The 19,563-nt window shown below is 30.6% G+C and overlaps 1 protein-coding gene across 1 annotated transcript; it reads right to left on the bottom strand.

Moving 5' to 3' along the window:
• Positions 1–3,001: 3,001 nt before the first annotated feature.
• On the bottom strand, positions 3,002–3,723 carry LOC129919246 (proteasome subunit beta type-1-like). The gene is made up of 2 exons (XM_056000101.1): positions 3,703–3,723; positions 3,002–3,624 (listed from the first exon to the last, which is right to left on the bottom strand). Exons 1-2 carry the CDS (start codon positions 3,721–3,723, stop codon positions 3,232–3,234), a joined length of 414 nt encoding a protein of 137 aa, XP_055856076.1. The 3' UTR covers positions 3,002–3,231.
• Positions 3,724–19,563: the final 15,840 nt, after the last annotated feature.

Genomic DNA, 19,563 nt, shown 5'->3' with positions numbered 1-19,563 from the left:
GGTACATGAAGTAATATTACATTAAATGGAAGTTAATTTGAAAATTATTCATAAGTTTAAAATAAGCAAACCAAAAAGTTTTTATAAGAGTAACTTAATTATTAAGAATAAAGCACCTCTTTACTTGATTATATAAATTACTGAGGAAAGAATAGACAGTAAAAAAAGCAAAACAAAAATCAAAAACAAATCCAATCAGTAAAAGTTACTTTCATAATTTATTAACTTCTCAAAATCTTCTCATGATATAAATATTTTACATCACATTCTCTTCTCTTTTTCTGCTTGTGTGTATTGCAGCTTTAAAACTACTTTCTCGTCCTTGCAATCATCAGCAAGCAGCAACAAGCGATAAAAAGGAATTTTGTGGGAGACCCCAACTCGTCGTCGTTCGTACTCACGTTTTCAACTTGAGACATCAAAAAAATAAATTGATCCAGAAAGGACAGCTACAAGTGAAGATAGTTGCAGTAGGAGGAGGACAACCATAACAAGTGAGAGGACTAAATCATCAAAAGACTTACCAAGCTTTTATGCATGGATTATGATATGGATTAAATGTAATCAGCGGTTTCATTGTGTAAGTAATAAATATAAGAGTGATTTTGGATGTAAAGTACTTTAGATAGTGTGTATTAATGGAAGACACTCAATTTAGTTTTGAAAATTTTGATAGTAGGTACACAAAAAGGTTTAAGGTTTTAAGGTGAAGCATAAAATCTAAAATGGTATAAGCAATTTTTTAATACAGATAATTTTTGAAATACAAATTGTTTTTTTTTTTCGAACTTTCTAAATTTTCTGAAAGTACTAAAAATGTAATGAAAATTTGGATAATTTCCGAAAATTTTTGAAAATTCTGAATTTTTAGACAAGGGGTAATTCTTGGATAATATTCGAAAATCTTAAAAAAATAAATTTGTAATTTTTTTAGCTGAATGCATAGGATTGTTCACTTTGATTTCACATCTGTAAACCAAAACTTGTTTCCGGACTTTGATCCGAAAATAAATCTTCTTCCGAATGAAAAAAAAAAAAAAATAAATATTTCTATTGCAAATAATTCAGCAACCCGAACTCCTTCAAACATTTGGTTTTCAGTTATGAATAGAGTCTAAAGAGGCCTTTCTTTTGATTTCTCATTCGATAGATTTTGGGAAATTTTTTTAAAACTCCGAATTTTTAGAAAAGGGGTACCCCTTAGATAATTTTAGAAAATCTTAAAAAAATAAATTTGTAATTTTTTTAGCTGAATGCATAGGTGTATTCACTGTGATCTCATAATTGTAAACCAAAATTTGTTTCGGGTCTCTGATCCGAAAATATCTAATTCCGAATGAAAAAAAATATTTCGATCGCAAATAATTCAGCAACCCGAACTCCTACAAACTTTTAGTTTTCAGTTATGAATAGAGACTAAAGAATCCTTTCTTTTGATGTCTCATTAGATGGTTTTGAAGAAAATTTTTGAAATCTCCGAATTTTTAGACAAGGGGTACGTACCCCTTAGATAATTTTCGAAAATCTTAAAAAAATAAATTTGTAATTTTTTTAACTGAATGCATAGGTGTATTCACTGTGATCTCATAAATGTAAACCAAAACTTGTTTCGGGTCTCTGATCCGAAAATATCTAATTCCGAATGAAAAAAAAATATTTCGATTGCAAATAATTCAGCAACCCGAACTCCTACAAACTTTTAGTTTTCAGTTATGAATAGAGTCTAAGGACTCCTTTCTTTTGATGTCTCATTCGATGGATTTGGAGAAAATTTTTGAAAATTCTGAATTTTTAGACAAGGGGTACCCCTTAGATAATTTTCGAAAATCTTAAAAAAATAAATTTGTAATTATTTTAGCTGAATTCATAGGCCTATTCACTGTGATCTCATAACTGTAAACCAAAACTTGTTTCGGGTCTTTGATCCGTAAATATCTGCCGAATGAAAAAAAAAATAAATATTTCGATTGCAAATAATTCAGCAACCCGAACTCCTACAAACTTTTGGTTTTCAGTTATGAATAGAGTCTAAGGACTCCTTTCTTTTGATGTCTCATTCGATGGATTTGGAGAACATTTTTGAAAACTCCGAATTTTTAGACAAGGGGTACCCCTTAGATAATTTTCGAAAATCTTAAAAAAATAAATTTGTAATTTTTTAGATGAATGCATAGGTGTATTCACTGTGATCTCATAACTGTAAACCAAAACTTGTTTCGGGTCTTTGATCCGTAAATATCTGCCGAATGAAAAAAAAAATAAATATTTCGATTGCAAATAATTCAGCAACCCGAACTCCTACAAACTTTTGGTTTTCAGTTATGAATAGAGTCTAAGGACTCCTTTCTTTTGATGTCTCATTCGATGGATTTGGAGAACATTTTTGAAAACTCCGAATTTTTAGACAAGGGGTACCCCTTAGATAATTTTCGAAAATCTTAAAAAAATAAATTTGTAATTTTTTAGATGAATGCATAGGTGTATTCACTGTGATCTCATAACTGTAAACCAAAATTTGTTTCGGGTCTCTGATCCGAAAATATCTAATTCCGAATGAAAAAAAACGTGTGTGTACACATGTACACGCGACTGAAGTTTTACTTCTCACTTTTTTTTTGCAAAACTACAAATTTTATTTCTAATAACATTCATTAATTTCTAATAACATAGGGTAGAGTTGCCTATTTTCTGCCGTCTCCAGTTTCCGGCCACCTTTCGAAAAATCGTTATAACTAGTGATTTCGAAGGCGTTTATTCCAAATTTTCCCTCGTATGCTGTTCTAACAAATAAGAAAACAGCATAAGAACAAAATTTTGGAATAAACCCTATGAAATCCCTAGCTATAACGATTTTCCAAAAGGTGGCCGGAAACTGGAGACGGCCGAAAATAGGCAACTCTACCCTACCTAATAAGTTCAGGACTAATGATATTGCAATAGAAAACAATACCATTCTGATTAAAGAAAGCCTACTAGGCTCTTCAAAAATTTTTATATCTTATTTCACATAATTATGTAGATTAAAAAAGAATCGATTTTTTGTTCAGTACAACAGACTTCGCGAATTATTTACGACAAGTAAAACGCAATGAGATCGATTTTAATTCGATTTTAGAAGAAGTTTGTGTATGGCTTTTCATTCTTTTAGTTGAACTAATTTTATTAACCGGAAACCACCAGTACACAATTACAAATTGATAAAAAAAATACTCACATCTTGAGTTCTATTCTTTAATCCTTCCTCAAAGGAATCTCCTTTGCCTCAACTCCATCTTTATTAATGATATTAATATAAAAAGCATCGCCAGTGTAGATATCCCTCTCAGCTGCAGAAATGAAAGTATCAATAGCAACGGCAGTAGCGCGTTCTTTAGTCAAAGCTGGCTTCTCATCCAACAGCATATTCTTGTAACCAATTTGGTTATCCAATACTGGCTGCAATAGAGGTCCTGATGACCCTCCAGCACGATACTTGGCACGCTCACAATGACCAATTGGATCGTAGCTATAAACAACACCCTTGCCTTCACTATCTAAACCAGCCAAAACATTTGACACGTAATATGGAATGAAACGCTTGTTGTACATTAGAATGGACAACATTTGAGCAACAGCATCAGTGTACTAATTTACATGTATTATAAAATTAATGATAAAACTAAATTCAAACAATTTAATTAGTTGAAGGCTAGTAGGTGCGACCAGTCGACCAGTCAACAACATGTTTTTTTATATATCTTATATTAAAAATTGCTTTGGAATGTTAAAACTTTTAAAAAATTCATAAAAAGTAAGGAATAAAAAAACTTTAAAAAAAGAATAGGTAATATGAATATACATAATATAACTCTTCAAATTATTTTGAGCTCAAAAGGAAGTGTTCTATTTAAATATTAAATACGTAGTTGTATAGCAAAAAATTTTTGGAAAAAAAGATTGAAAATCGTTTGAACCTTTTCATAAAATAATTTGTTTTTATATTTAAAAAAAGAAATATTTATCGACACAGAAAAACAAAGTTTAAAAAATTGATCAAAAAATAACAAAAAAGAACATATGACAACGTAATTTCGGTGATTTATCGGAAACCGATGCTATACCAGAGAGACAGACAAGGCAGTTGCCTTAAAATAAAGAAAAAATACTGTGGTGTGTATATTGCTTTTAACATTGTTACTTTTATGCTGGGTATTTTTATTTAAAAAAAGAGCAGAAAAAACTGATATGTATACTAGGGTGATCCTTATTTGGGACATGCAGTTGGATAGCCGCCATCAGGTTGGAAATATTGAGAAAAATGTTCCCTAATTTTTTTAGATTTTTATTTGACTTCCATCAACGTGAAATGTTCGTGTAAAACGCTATTTCCTTTGATTTTTTATATAATTTTCTAATTTTATTTGGGGTTTTCCGAATTGTACCGGGAGACTAGGCGGGTGAAATAAAAATTCGCAAAAATTAGAGAATTTTTTTTTTCGCTATTTAGAACTACCTAATTGATGGATATCTACCGTGGAATTTTGGCAAAAAGCAATATAAGAACCACCTTAAGGTATATATATAAGACCAAGTTATTTTTTTGAGAAAGTGTCCACAATTAAAAATTCATACGGTGATATTGAGGACATTATGCCATCTGCTAGCGTCGACAGAGATAAGAGATATTATAAGATTCTTAATTTATAGTTTTTAAAGGTCGTGTTCATCACCCTTTTACTGTATATTTTGAAAGCTTTCAATGTAAAATATTTTCAGTATGTAGTTTTTCCGAGTTTAATGACTTTAGCAATGTCTCAGTCCCATCACCTTGTTTTGAAAGAAGCACACGAACAAAAATCTATATAAGGATTTCAAAATAAAATTTCAGAGTGAAGAAATTTCACACAAAAGTAAAGTAATTACAACAAAATCATCTCCAGCAATGGCTACGATGCTCCCTCCATTAGATTCATAAGGGGGGTTCACATTGACCAACTTACCGGACAGACCCGTTGTCATTTGGCCTGATGGCCGAATTATATTTTTCGTTCACACTCATCAGACAATTTTCATCAAAACCCACTTTTCAGCTTATTTTTAATATATCTTTACCCTATTCTGCTCTCAAATTAGAGACAATGGATTATCACTGTCTGCCGGACAGACATGTCGTTTAATTGACTAACATGTTCGTCCGACCACCAAAAAATCAAAATTTTTTGAAAACCATCCGGCAAACCGGACAGGCTGTCGGATGGGTGTTCACACTATCAAAACAGCATCAGATCAGACCAAATGGCGGCTGGTCTGTCCGGTAAGTTAGTCAATGTGAACCCCCCTATAGGGAGAGAAATCATCATGTTGTACACCGGGAACACGGTATTCGGGGAAATTTCCAGCACTCAACATATTTTATTTTGTTTTATAAATGAAATTGGGAAAATAGATTTTTATGAAGCAAAGAAATTTTTGCAAATGCCGCTGATGAGATGACAATTGCAGGGAAGCTGCCTATGTAATCAATTTATATTGAAGGTTTTGAATGAACAACAACAACTTGTGTGTATTTTCAAATAAACAACAAGAAACAAGAATCTTATGTCAAAATTCAAATAAAAAAAACACTACTGGAAAAGTCAAAATGACATTTTCCTATAGCGTACATAACTCAGCAGCTACATGTGCATTATTTTTGTGTGCATTATTGTGTCTGTTCACACGTGAAGAACGTCTAGGGTTATCATACGTGAAGAATAACTTCTGCGTATTTTGTTTTTCATTTTATGTTTAGAGAAAAATATAAAAATTTATGTTTTTTTGCATCTTTGTTTAAAATTTTGTCACAAAATGAGTTTGTAAATTTGCACTTTTCACTTTTGGCAAATAGAAGTTATGCGGAATGACGACACCAGAAAGAGATGCGTACCTACGGGAACGGGTAGTTGTATGAAAAAATTCCAAACCAGAAAGTCAAAGTTCACGTGTGGAAAAGTTTCTCATGTAAACGTCGGTCGTCGCCGTTCCAGCTTGGAATTTTTCCACACGTGAACGTTGACGTAAATCACCGGTTTGGAATTTTTTTTCATACAATTTCCCGTGTGGAACTGTTCCGGCTTGGAATTTTTCCCTACCGTAGTGCCACCGTATTCACTTTTTCGATTTTGGTTTACAGCTGTGGTGAGTTAAAAAATTTATTTTTCCGAAAAAATCTTAAAAAATTGGGTTATTTGCCTACGGCCTCTAATGGCCCTATTCTGGCAAACCTCACAAGTTATGAGGACCTCACAAGGTGAGCTGATTTTGATTTTATGAGGTTTTTTCGTCACAAAAACTTTCGAATTTGTGATCTGCTCTGAAGGAGGTCACAACTCACAAGTTGGATTTTTGCTAGTAAGAAGTTTGTGAGAAATAAATTCTTACAAAATCGAGTTATGATCACCTTGTGAGGTTTTTGTGACTTGTGAGGTTTGTATGAAAAAAATTCCACATCTGAACGTTGATGTGTCAGTTTGGAATTTTTTTCATACAAGTACCCTCACCGCTACCCGTACCGCTACCGCATACCCTCCGGTGTGGCCAAGCCTTAAGGCTTGGCCACATTGGAGGGTATGCGGTAGCGGTACGGGTAGCGGTGAGGGTACTTGTATGAAAAAAATTCCAAACTGACACATCAACGTTCAGGTGTGGAATTTTTTTAGTACAAATATCGTTACCGCTATACCGCATACCCTCCGGTGTGGCCAAGCCTTTAAAGGCTTGGCCACACCGGAGGGTACATGCGGTAGCGGTACGGGTATTTGTATGAACAAAATTCCAAACTCATGTACCCTTCGGTGTGGCCAAGCCTTATAAGCTTTTCACACCAGACCCAAAAACGCGGTTTATGGCAAAAAGTTTTCAAAAACCTGAAAAGCGTTCACACCACAAATTTACAGGTTTTTGTTTGACGTTTAAAATTTTTTGACATCTAAATGTCAAGTTTTCGATGGGATTTAATTTTTGTTGTTTAAATCAGCTCTGAACTCTGACAATTAAAATATAATTTTATTTATTTGGTCGTTAAATTGTGTAGTTTTATTTTAATTTCTTCCGGAGAATAATATTTTGGCCGCCCCTCAAATTCTGTAGACATTTTGATGTAAATATGACTGTTTTTTCGGCTGCCTTTGAGCAGTGGCTCCTTTTCAGCCCAAAGTTCCAACAGGAACTCTTCATCTTCGATCCCCCATTTACTCTGCCAATTTCTATAATTAATGAAAGAAATAAAAAAAGAAATTTGATATATATTATCAAAAAAATCAACAAACCGCATTTGTAAAACAACTAGTTATCTTTGCCTGTCAGTTCTTTTTTTTTTGTCTGCTGTCAGTTCTTTTTTTTTGTCTGCTGAATTGTTGCTGAATTCCTCAAAAGGTTTGTTTGGTTATTTCGTTTGGAGTTGAATGTTTTCATTTTCAGGTTTTTGGCGAGTTTAATCAAAAACTTGTGTTTTGCGAAAACTTGTGGTTTATGAAAAATGTATGGAAAAACTTGTGTTTTTGATATAGGTTTTTATGGTTTTTCGCAAAAACCGCGTTTTTGGCTTGGTGTGAAAAGGCTATTAAAGGCTTGGCCACACTGGAGGGTATGCGGTAGCGGTACGGGTAGCGGTGAGGGTACTTGTATGAAAAAATTTCCAAACTGACACATCAACGTTCAGGTGTGGAATTTTTTTAGTACAAATATCGTTACCGCTATACCGCATACCCTCCGGTGTGGCCAAGCCTTTAAATCTCCCCAAAACAAGATTTAGGCCGTTTTTGAATTGGGTTAAATACTTAACCTCTGTTAAATTTTTGACACTATTGTGGTGAATAAAAAATGTTAAGTTGTTAAAAATTTAATGGGCTCTGGGACCAGGTTAAATTTTGTTGGCAGATGTTTTTTTTTTTTTATTGAAAAGGAGTAGTATCATGGTAGAAAGAGGCAGAGAAAAATATTAAACAATAAGCTATACAACTGAAAATTTTTTTATTCACCTCAATAGTGTCAAAAATTTAACAGAGGTTAAATATTTAACCCAATTCAAACACGGCCTTATAATCGAAATCGAAAATGAGGAAATCAAACATACCCAAACACACAGATTTTGATGTGCTGAACGCACTCATTTTCTTTTTTGACAACTTATGAAAAAAATGTCATAATAGGGGGGTTCACATTGACCAACTTACCGGACAGACTAGCTGCCATTTGGTCTGATCGGATAGTATTTTGATAATGGGAACACACATCCGACGGCCACCCAACTAACTATTTCGATGTTATAACGATGGTGAGAAGCTTCTCGTCATGACTAATTTCACACCTAAAAGACTCATATAACCCTGTTTATCATCAAAAAGGCCCCCTTTTTTCACTCCTATTAAACTTATGAGAAGTGCAATGAAATACTCCTGTAAAGTTTCTCATCAGTAGCCGAAAGTGGTATTCGATCCTATAAGTGTGGGAAGAAATACACTGTAAGACTACTGTAAAGTTTGTCATCAACAAACTTAAGTGGAGGAGAAATAAAAGGTGAGTGAGGATATAAAAGGAGTGGAAATAAAACGAGGAGAAATAAAAAGAAATTAAATTGTGTTGCATTTATGTTGATTTTTATTTAAGTATTAATTTATTTTTATAAAGTTTATCTGAGGAGCTAGGCCCAACTAGCACAACAGCTTCTATAAATTGAGGTCTCTACTACTAATACTACTTTTTATACAGCTTGTATTGAGCTTGCTTCAGAATTTAATTTCTTATAGAAGTTCGAACTTGTTTAACAACTTCTAATAAGTTGTTTAAATACTGTTAAAGAAACTTAAACGAAAAAAAAAATTGTTTTCGGAAAAGCCTGCTTAATGAATTTATACAAGCTTTACAGAAATTACCAAGTTTAGTAATTGATTTTTGGTTTTGATATTGAATAATCTAGCTCGGACACTTTTTGGTTTTGACATTGAATAACTTAGCTCAGACATTTTTTTTTGACATTTCTGATATTTGAACTGATTAAGTTTTTGATTTCATTAATGAATATACTAGGATGGCCGAAAGTAAAAAAGAATTCTTTTTTGTTTTTGTAGTTGTTTTTTTTTTTTTAATTTCGATAAGACATGTATTAAAGAGCTATACAAGTTATCCGAAGCTATCTGTCAAATCTCACAGCTTCGGTAAAGCTTCATTTAAACTTCTTAAAGAGTTTCAAACTTGTATAACGTTCTCCTTTTTCCATGCCCAACAACCTTACTAAAGTTTAAAAGAAGCTGAAATGTAGCTTTTGTAATACCTTAACCGAAGCTGAAATGTTAGTTGGGTATTGTGTAACAAAAAATAAAGTATCTTGGCACTACTGTTTTCATCGAGATAATAGGTGTGTTCTTTTGTTTATCTATATAGATTTTGTGCAAAAAAACGACATCGAGATTTTTGAAATCCATGCAAACATTTGGCACCACTGTACATATACTTTGGCAGCTGTCTGTCAAAAATGTTGCTTTTGTTTTTTTTATTTTAACTCCGAAGTGGGAAGGCCATTACATCCATGTTGGATGCAAACAAAAATTTTCATATGGCCATGGCATCCATGTTGGATTCAAAAAAATTTTTTTTCACAAAAAACCAAAAATTATCTGTATATTCTTAGCTACATTTTAAGACCATGACCATTAACATTAGTTGCGTCGTTCTTGTGTTATAAGCGTTTGAAGGTAGCCTAGCCATATTGAATTTTTTTTCGATTTTTTAAAAATCAAATGTGAAAACTTTTTTATTTTTATTTCTAATTTTTCGAAAAAACTTTGGTAATTGTATATACATATCTGTTCAACAATTTTATCAGGATTTCATACAGAAATATCTGAAAATATTAACAAAAAAAAAAAAGCGGAGAAAACGAGGTTTGAAAAAAAATCTCATAGAAAAAAATAATCAAAAATTTGTTTGACATGGTTGCATTGAAATGTTAATATCTCGAGATATACGCAATGCACTTTTCAGATAAAAGTCTTAAATGGATCCTGATAAGATTGTTGAACAGATAAGTATATAAAATTACCAAAGTTTTTTCGAAAAATTAGAAATAAAAATAAAAAACTTTTCATATTTAATTTTTAAAAAATCGAAAAAAAATTCAATATGGCTACCTTCAAACGCTTATAACACAAGAACGACGCAACTAATGTTAATGGTCATGGTCTTAAAATGTAGCTAAGAATATACAGATCATTTTTGGTTTTTTGTGAAAAAAAATTTTTTTGAATCCAACATGGATGCCATGGCCATATGAAAATTTTTGTTTGCATCCAACATGGATGTAATGGCCTTCCCACTTCCGAGTTAAAATAAAAAAAAAAAAAACAAAAGCAACATTTTTGACAGACAGCTGCCAAGGTATATGTACAGTGGTGCCAAATATTTGCATGGATTTCAAAAATCCCGATGTCGTTTTTTTGCACAAAATCTATATAGATAAACAAAAAAACACACCTATTTATACAATTAAAGTTGTTGTTGTTGTTGTTGTTTTTAATGCGTAAATTGTCTTGATTTCAAATGTCTCGATTTCGTTTTTTTGTGCAAAACTCTATATAGAAAAACAAAAAAGCACACCAAATAGCACAAACTTATACTACGTTTCCACCTACCCTAAATCCTAGATTTAGCTAAGTAGATTTAGCATATATCTCGAGTTTTATTCTAAATCTCGGATTGTAAGTAGTTTAAAATCTTAGATTTAGGGTAGCTGAACCCAAATTTGAGATTTAGCGAAGTAGATTTAAAATAAATCTCGAGATTTATTCTAAATCTACTTAGCTAAATCTCGGATTTAGCGTAGGTGGAAACATAGTATTAAACAAATTTTGAATTCATTTAAAAAATAAAGAAATATCTAATTGTTAAATATAATTGAGAAAATTGAACGAAATTATCATCTTTAAATTGTTTGCATTTCCGATTTACAATTGTAGAGATAAAATTTAGTAAAGCGCGATTTGTATACTGGACTTTTGGCCAGAAATTCACTTTCTACCGTGTGAACATTAATTATTATAATGTGCGCAATAATTATGCCCATGTAGCTGCTAAGTTATTTAAGATTGGTACTTGTAATAGAGCTAGGTGGCGCTACTTGCTAATCCTTTTGACAGTTCTTGTCAAAAAGTAAATTTTCACAGTCCACCGCCGGAAAAGAAGTAAGACTTCAAAAAAAATATTTCGATATCAAATAATTCAGCAACCCGAACTCCTAAAAACTTTTAGTTTTCAGTTATGAATAGAGACTAAAGAATCCTTTCTTTTGATGTCTCATTCGATGGATTTGGAGAAAATTTTTGAAAATTTCGAATTTTTAGACAAGGGATAATTTTCGAAAATCTTAAAAAAATAAATTTAAATTTTTTCACAAAATAAAATGTTTGTACCTACCTATTTTTATTTAAAACAAATTCTCATAATACATACTTCTGGCAATGCTCGAATGCAATGATCGAACGAATTCTCAACATCTTTGACTATAACAAAATGATTTTATATATTTCTAAAGAAAGAAAAATTCACTCCACTAAAGTGAATTGTAAAAGAAATCCACAACTATACCTACTCGTACACATTATAAGAACGTGAAATGAAAAAATATCCAGAAGAGATAAAACTCTCTACCAAATATAAAAAAAAAAATAGGTTTCTTAAGGATATATTTGTTCATGTTCGCCTATATGCAACTTGCACAAAATCATAAAATCAACCCATCATAGTGTTATTGCACGCTTTGCAACATCCCATAAAACCAAACCATCACTCTGGTGTTATTATTCCTGAATACGTCAATATTCTAACACCGACCCTCTTCCTCTTCTCGCCTGTCCAATGCAATGTTGAAAGTAAGGCTTAAACCCACGCATCCTTCCTTCATTGCATTTTATTTTTGAGATTTCCTATATCACACAGTGGAACGGTTTTAATTGAAAATTTGAAAAAAAAAAAACATAAAAAGGATTCATTTCTGTATTTACAACCCTAAAAAAAAATATATAATTTTAACCAAAACTGTTACGCTTTGCCCCACTGTTATCTCAGTTCTATCCTACATCTTTCTATTTGATTAAGGCGAAAAAAAAAATGGAGAAAAACTGTAGGATTTCTGGAAAAACATTTTTGAATGAATAACCAAAACTATACCAACAACAAAAAAAAAAGTATAACACGCCACACTTTTAAGTAAATTTAATATTCATGCAGCATCGCAATACCTCTTGTGTGTGTCTCTGATTTCGCTTTGTAGACAAAGGCTATATAGACATAGAGACTTATCCGCATCCATCTAGACAAGTTGTAAAGCAGCTGGTGGTACAAATTCCCTAAGGATATTATTTCAACCTAAAAAAATAAAACCATTACAGATTTCGTTTTATGATCTTTTCCAACATAGTTATTATATCCTTGTACAACCAACTTCCGTCTTCATTGCTACAAAAAGATTGATATTTTTAAAACATTTTATGAGACATTTTTTGACCCTTTGGCTTTAATCAAAGGATTCATTTCTGTACACTTTTGTCAGCAAATTAAAAATATGTTTTTTTTTACAAGATGTCTTGTAAGAACATAGGATATGAGTATTTTCTTAAAAGTTCTTAGAAGCGGCCGAGATATATTAAAATGGTACCTATTGGAAAGTCAACATAACGATTCTAATACGCAAAGGATTGAAATAAAGTGATTTTGACAAATCAACAAATTCAAGTTATCAATAAATTTATTTGAAATACCTGTGATTTATAGCTTTAGAAGTGTTGAAAATTGAACCTCAATCTCATACAACACCAATCAACAATATAATTTATTAATACCCTATCGACACGAATACCCCAGGATTAAGTCCGTTTGAATATTGACGTATACTAATCAGCTTATTTTAATTTAAATCTACCTTCATTCAAGTTCTTTTTTTTTGTTTTAATTTATTCCATTGATACTGTCGGTATACAAATTTATAATAATTTATAAGTTTGAACAGGATTAAAACAATTAGATGACAAATGAGTTCGTCCTGCTTAAACATTATTTTAATAAATATAAATAAAATCTCGTTATGAACTTTTTTGATTGAAAAACAGTATATTTTTTTTAATGGATTTTTTGATCCTTGTAAAAATAAATGTCAGTCAATTTTTATTTTAAGCCTGTGCAGTTTTTTTTTATGAATGAGAATATTATAATAGGCTATTGGGTAAACATCAAATGCAAAGATTAAGATATTTAAGGTGATCCTCTGATCAATGTTTGGTTATTTTTAATGTAGATAATAAAAGATTGGATAAACAAAACCAAAAGTAAAGCGATAATTTGGAGGAGCGGAATCAAGAAAGGATCATTGGGTGTCGAAGCACATGACCTTAGACGTATTTCTTATCATGATATCGAAATGAAATATTGAGTACAGGGTGTTTGTTTTTCTTGTGAAGTTTCTTTTTCACTTCCTAATCAAAATGTTGTTTAAAATAACCAACAAAAATTTTCATAAAATATGAGACCCTAAAATTAACTACTCTTATATTTAAACTTTTTTATAAATCAGCTGCATTTTAAGCTATTTAAACGGGCAAAACAAAATTAGTTTTATAAATTATTTTATAAATTCGCTATTAATTAACCACTTTTTTATCATATCTCTTTCTCAACGGAGTGTAAAATTTTGTAAAAAGGACTTTTGATTTATATGGGAAAAACTACAAAAAATCCAAAACAATGCCAGATTCAAATTTTTTTCTTGAAGAAATTTGAAGTAATCTGTACTCAAATGAAACGCTAAAACCTCGATTTTTAGCTCGATCAATTTTCTTGTTATTTATGACTCGGCTAAAAATAGACGAAAGCTCATACATATATGCAACGGGCAAAATTTTCAATAAATTTCATCACATTTTTTTTTGAAAAGCTACAATTTCTAGAACAGAAAAAACTTTTTTAAATGCAACTTTTTTTGAACATTTTGGCCGTTGCATATGAGTTTTCGGCTTTATTTAGAAGAATCTTGAATAACAAGAAAATTTTCTTTGAGTTTCCTATGAGTGTAGATACATAACTTAAAATTTGTTCAAAAAAAATTTGAATGTCGCATTTTTTTTTTGGATTTTGAAAGCTTAGATATTTTGAGCAACCTAAAATATTGTAAAAAGTCTTTGCGCTACAAATAGATTTGCTTCAAAAATATTGTTTTGAAGAGCTACGAAAAGGTTCTAAATGTCTTCACTATTCTGAACAAATCGGAAGCAGTGTTGCCAGAGAACTTTAGAGGCAAGGAGCCGAATTTTAGAAGTCTTGGAGCCAAAAATCGCCAATTTAAAAAATTGTTCATGAAAACTCATAATAATGTATTTTGTACCATTTTTTTTTTTCAACTTCAAATTAACTTAGATATATGATAACATATACAAAAAATTAAAAAAAAAAATAAAAAAGAAATAATACTCTGTATTAAATTTATCAGACTTCAAGTTAGATTCTTTAATTATTATTAATAAATAACAAAACAAATATACATACATTGTGGAAAAGTGGAAACAAAATATGAGGCGTTCAGAATAATAATGGGTCAAGTCCATTTGAAATTTGTGCAGTGCACTGAACTTTGAGAAGCTTTTTCTCAGAAACTAAAGGAACTTTTGAAATAAATGTTTCACAGATCGATAGCTCTACATCTCCAAAATGTCTTTCTTTTATTTTATTTGACATAAAACGAAACCCTTAATTTTTAAGACCTTAAAACATCTAAAGACAAGTGGACTTGACCCATTATAATTCTGAACGCCTCATATATGAATGAAAATGGAAGTAGGTACATTCACAATTGCGCTTTTTAGCAAGACGTCAGATTCTACTTCGAAGAAGTTTAGTTCTACTTCGAAGACTTTTAAGGCGTGATCATAATAATCAAGTTCTTTTATTATAAAAGTTTTTAATTTTGAAGGAGCCAAAAATCGCCAAATTGAAAACTTAAGGAACCAAATTTTGATAAATCGGAAATCAGAATTTGAAGGAGCCGGAGAAAACTTTAAGGAGCCAGTTTGGCTATAAATAGCCGGTCCTGGCAACACTGATCGGAAGTGCAATTTCTAAACTTCAAATTGAAATAAAAACTGAGGGGGCTACAAAATTAAAATGTTCGCAATAAATAAGTATTTAATAAATTAACAACAACTTTGGACAAACAAAAATTAAGTAATAACTTTCCTATTTTCGTAAGATAATTTCAATCGTATTTTAGCGGAATTAAAAAAAAAAACAAAAAAACTGTTTAGGCTATAGGAACAAATATCATGGAATTTAAAAGTATTTAAAAAGCTACAAATTTGGATCTGGAGGTTTCACAGCTGAAACGGACCAAGTTAACAAAAAGAGGAAATCCAAATCTAGTGCCAAAATCTGCACAAGGTTTGACTCTACTAACGTCTTTCATTAGTTTGATCCAAATGTGTTTCGATTCAAATTATTGTCATTTGTTGGAAAAAAATATTCACCATAAGATTAAATGGAAACGTATTTACTTTAACTCGTTATATCTCCAAATTCACTTTTTGTGACTTGGTTAACTTTAGTTCTTAGCCCTCCATTTGTAGTCTAATTTCTGACTTATTTTGGCGGAAAATTCAACTACCCAAAAACCATGCGAGCTACAAATTTTTGGGTTTCGCAACAAATTAGCATCTTATTAGCTACAATTACTGAGATGAATGATTTTTGATCTCGCCACAAAGTGTCCGCCAAGGTAAGGAACGTTCAAAATTAATGGTAGGTACTTGCCATATGACCAAAATGGAATATGTTGTTTTTCTCAAAAACGGTTCCAAATATTTTAATTAAAAAAACAAAAATTACTGTGGCAAATAAGGTCGTACTTTTAAATTAAATAAAAATATTTTTTGTACCGATTTATTGATATTAGAATTTCTGGTAAATGACACGACCGATTTCAATTAAAATTTCAAAAAAGATATTTTTGGCTTGAAAAATATTTCAATTTTTTTTTAATCAATTTTTTTTTTTAAACCTCCGTCCCAATGAATCTTATTGCAACTTTGTATTTGTGTGGATTAATACTGACTTTTTGATGGGCCACACTTTTTTCATTGAAACATTTTAAAAAAATTTTATATAGGTTATATAGGTACAAAAAAAAAAAAACTATTCAAAAAAAAATTCTAAAAATTGATTGATTACTATTAACTATTACATTACATTATTTCATGGTCAACAAATTTTAAAAGGATGTCCTCTATTAATTTTTAAGTTTTTTATTTTAAATTTCTTAAAGTAATTATTTTATGAATATTTAAAACGCTTTAATATTTTATTCATTTTTTTTAAAACATAAATGCAAGTACGTGCGTTTATTTCTATAAAATTCACCTGGCAATACCATCTACAATAGCTTGTTGTTTAAAGTTTATAATAAAATGCGATGAAGAGCACGTTATTTCTTTTTTTTTTTTTTTCTACTTAACAAAACAAAAAAAAATAAAATGCATCATGAGTAAGAGTACCTATACCTACTCAACCACCGTCTTATCAAGCTTAACCAGAAACGTTCTTCCGCCTTCCTCCCCTTTCCCCATTATCGTACTACTTCCTTTCATCTTGCATGATTCGAAAATGAGATTTTAACCCAGAGGTGATTTTTGCTTTTTTTTTCTATCTCCTTTAAAACCTTTTGTATCTGTTATCCTTTATGTTTATATCTAACTAACATGTTATGTTTTTTGGTCTAAACTTTTTTCTTTTCTTTTCATTTGTTTGTTTGTATATAAAACTCATTTAAGTGTATAGAAAAGATTTTCTTTTATGAATCCTTTACAACAATATCACGTAAGGAACATGAAAAAAAAAGTAAAAAAAAAAAACATTGGTATTCAAGAGTTAGGTAGCAGTGATTGTTGCATTAAGTAACAAACACAGGCTAGTAGTTTAACGTTAAGGATACATGAACTCTTATATATTCTTGTTTAAGAAAAAAAGTTAAACTATTTTTTTTTTTTGTTTAAATGCCACTTAACCAAGGAGGTTGAATGCATTTGTACATCAAACTTCCTGTTTCCTTAAAAAAAAAACAAAAAAAAAGTTCTTCCTTCTGAGACTAGTCATAGTGTGAGTGGGTGTCTATATGTGTTGTATGTGTGTGTATAGACTTCAGGTATAGTATTTTTCAGGTGGCTTTTATACATAATATTCAACTTGGCTTCAGGCCACCGAAACTATCTTCATTCTTTAATAGCAAAGGGCACAGTGTTGTATTTCAAAAATGCTCTATGTTTCCAGAGAAAAGGGGTAAACAATTTCCATGAGATTGTTTTTCCTTTTTCCAAGTGGAAAAAGGATAAATAGAGATAGAGATAGTATCATCTATATAACAGAGAATAGAAAATGCTGGGGGGCCTTGAAGGTGAAAAGATCAGGAAGGAAAAAGAACTTACTTAGGTGCTTATTCCCATATAATAAAGAGGACTTTGTATTGTTGATTTGTTGACCCTGTTGCAAAATTAAAATCCTTCTTTGGTTAAGTTGAGATTTTTTTTGTATTTCTTTTAATCTTTGGATGATAATAAATAATGTTAGTTATTTCATTGCATTCACACACAAGGAGCTTAAAGGCATAAAGGATATAATAAGCTTTTGTTAATGTATGTGTGTTTGTTTGTAGAGATGGAATTTCTATTGTTTTCATTGAAGAAAATATAAACAGAAATTGTTTGTTATGCTGGGAAATTAATATGCGAATTCAAAGAGAGTAGAATATGATTAAGGACTAAGCTGCATGTTTGTGTCGCCAGTATATAGCTTTGTATGTGTATTGTCTTTGTTAGGGTGGGAAATGGAATAACAAAAGGCGATAGGACGATTTAATCACATGAAAGTGGTATTTTATAAAATAATACAAGCAATGGACAGAGAGTAAGACATAAACATAAAATCATTTAAAATAAATTACTTAAAATTAAAGTTAAGACCCTTGATTAACTTTAAATGAACCTTATATCTGTAGAAAAGAAATCCTTAAACAAATTGTTTGGAAATGAATATTTTTTTTAAGGTTTTTTCATTTTCTTCTGATTCAATTGTCGAGAAAGATAACAAAATATTACTTTTTTTCCTAAGTGGTTTATTTAAATGACTCCAATTGAGTACTAAAGGTGGGTTAATGGATTTGTAAATGTTTTCATTTTTCTTACCTTAACTGTTTGAGATAAATAAAAAGGTAGCTATACCTACAAATTGAGACACAAAAAACGTAATGACGTGGAACGTCTTTCATCCCTGACAATACAACAAAAAACGAATTAAGGATGAGTAGGTATTGATTTATCTTAACTTTGTGGACCCTATTTTATTGCTTTCAATGATTTTTTTTTAAATGGATACAAGCTGGATACAGTTCATTTAACGACTTAAAAAGACATGAAAAATGAACAAATTTTTTGGAAATCTTTTCTTTTCTTACATTTTAAGGTGAGAGATTGGAGGAGGTTTGTGTAACACAAGATGACACAATAAAAAAAAAAAATGATGAAATAAAATGCCTATTCTTTAAGGGTTAATAAAGGAACTGATGGAGGCTGTAAAAAAACATGATAAGGACAATTACTTAGGAGTTTGGCTTCAATGGAGGTTGATTTATCTACCAAGCTGTGATTGAAGAGCAATTATTTTATTTTTGTAATAAATGGAAAGATTTGTTTGGAAAAATATATATATCTAGGACAAATTGTATTGAATTTTAATAACTTTAGGAAAAAAAAAAGTTAGGATTTCAAAATGACAATTGTCTCTTAAAATTAAAATTTTAAAAACTGAATTCATCTTTTCATTCAAAAGTAATAAGACCTTAATTACTTATACAAAAAGTGTATTATCAAATTATTTCATTAATTTTTTTGTTAATAATAGGTTTTTAGATGTATAGATAAATTCACATTTTTTCAATTGTATGATTTCATCAGAGAAAGGGGGTGTTGCAGCCCACAAAGACCATGATTTAAGCTTTTTCAATACTTTCCTGAATTCGTTCCATGAAAGAGTCTATTAGTGAAGTGAATTTTTAAAAACAATTAATTGAAAAAGTTTTGGTTTTTCCAAAATTAAAATTTTGAAAATAATTTTCTTAAATCAAAACAATTTTGTTTGGTAATAAAATTAAAAAACGATATCATAAAGCAAAAACAATTAAACACATAAAAACCGTTATAACTTGAGAACGCAGCGAAAAAAAGAAAATTATTTCATGAATTAACTCGGGAATCTATGGTTTTTGTCCGCGGTGATGACTGAGGAATATCCTGTATATAAATAGGGTAGAGTTGCCTAGTTCCGGCCGTCTCCAGTACCCGTCCACCTTTCAGAAAAATCGTTATAACTAGTGATTTCGTAGGATTTATTCCAAATTTTTGCTCTTATGCTGTTGTTTTAAATGTCCCTCCTAAAATAACAATATTCTTATTATTCTTGTTATTCAGTTTTCTTAGAAAAAATAACTTTTTGTGAAGTGATCCAATCGGGTATGGTTTTTTT

Source organism: Episyrphus balteatus, chromosome 4, assembly GCF_945859705.1.
Source record: "Episyrphus balteatus chromosome 4, idEpiBalt1.1, whole genome shotgun sequence".
NCBI lineage: Eukaryota > Metazoa > Arthropoda > Insecta > Diptera > Syrphidae > Episyrphus > Episyrphus balteatus.
This window is presented reverse-complemented; position numbering and strand designations above follow the sequence as displayed.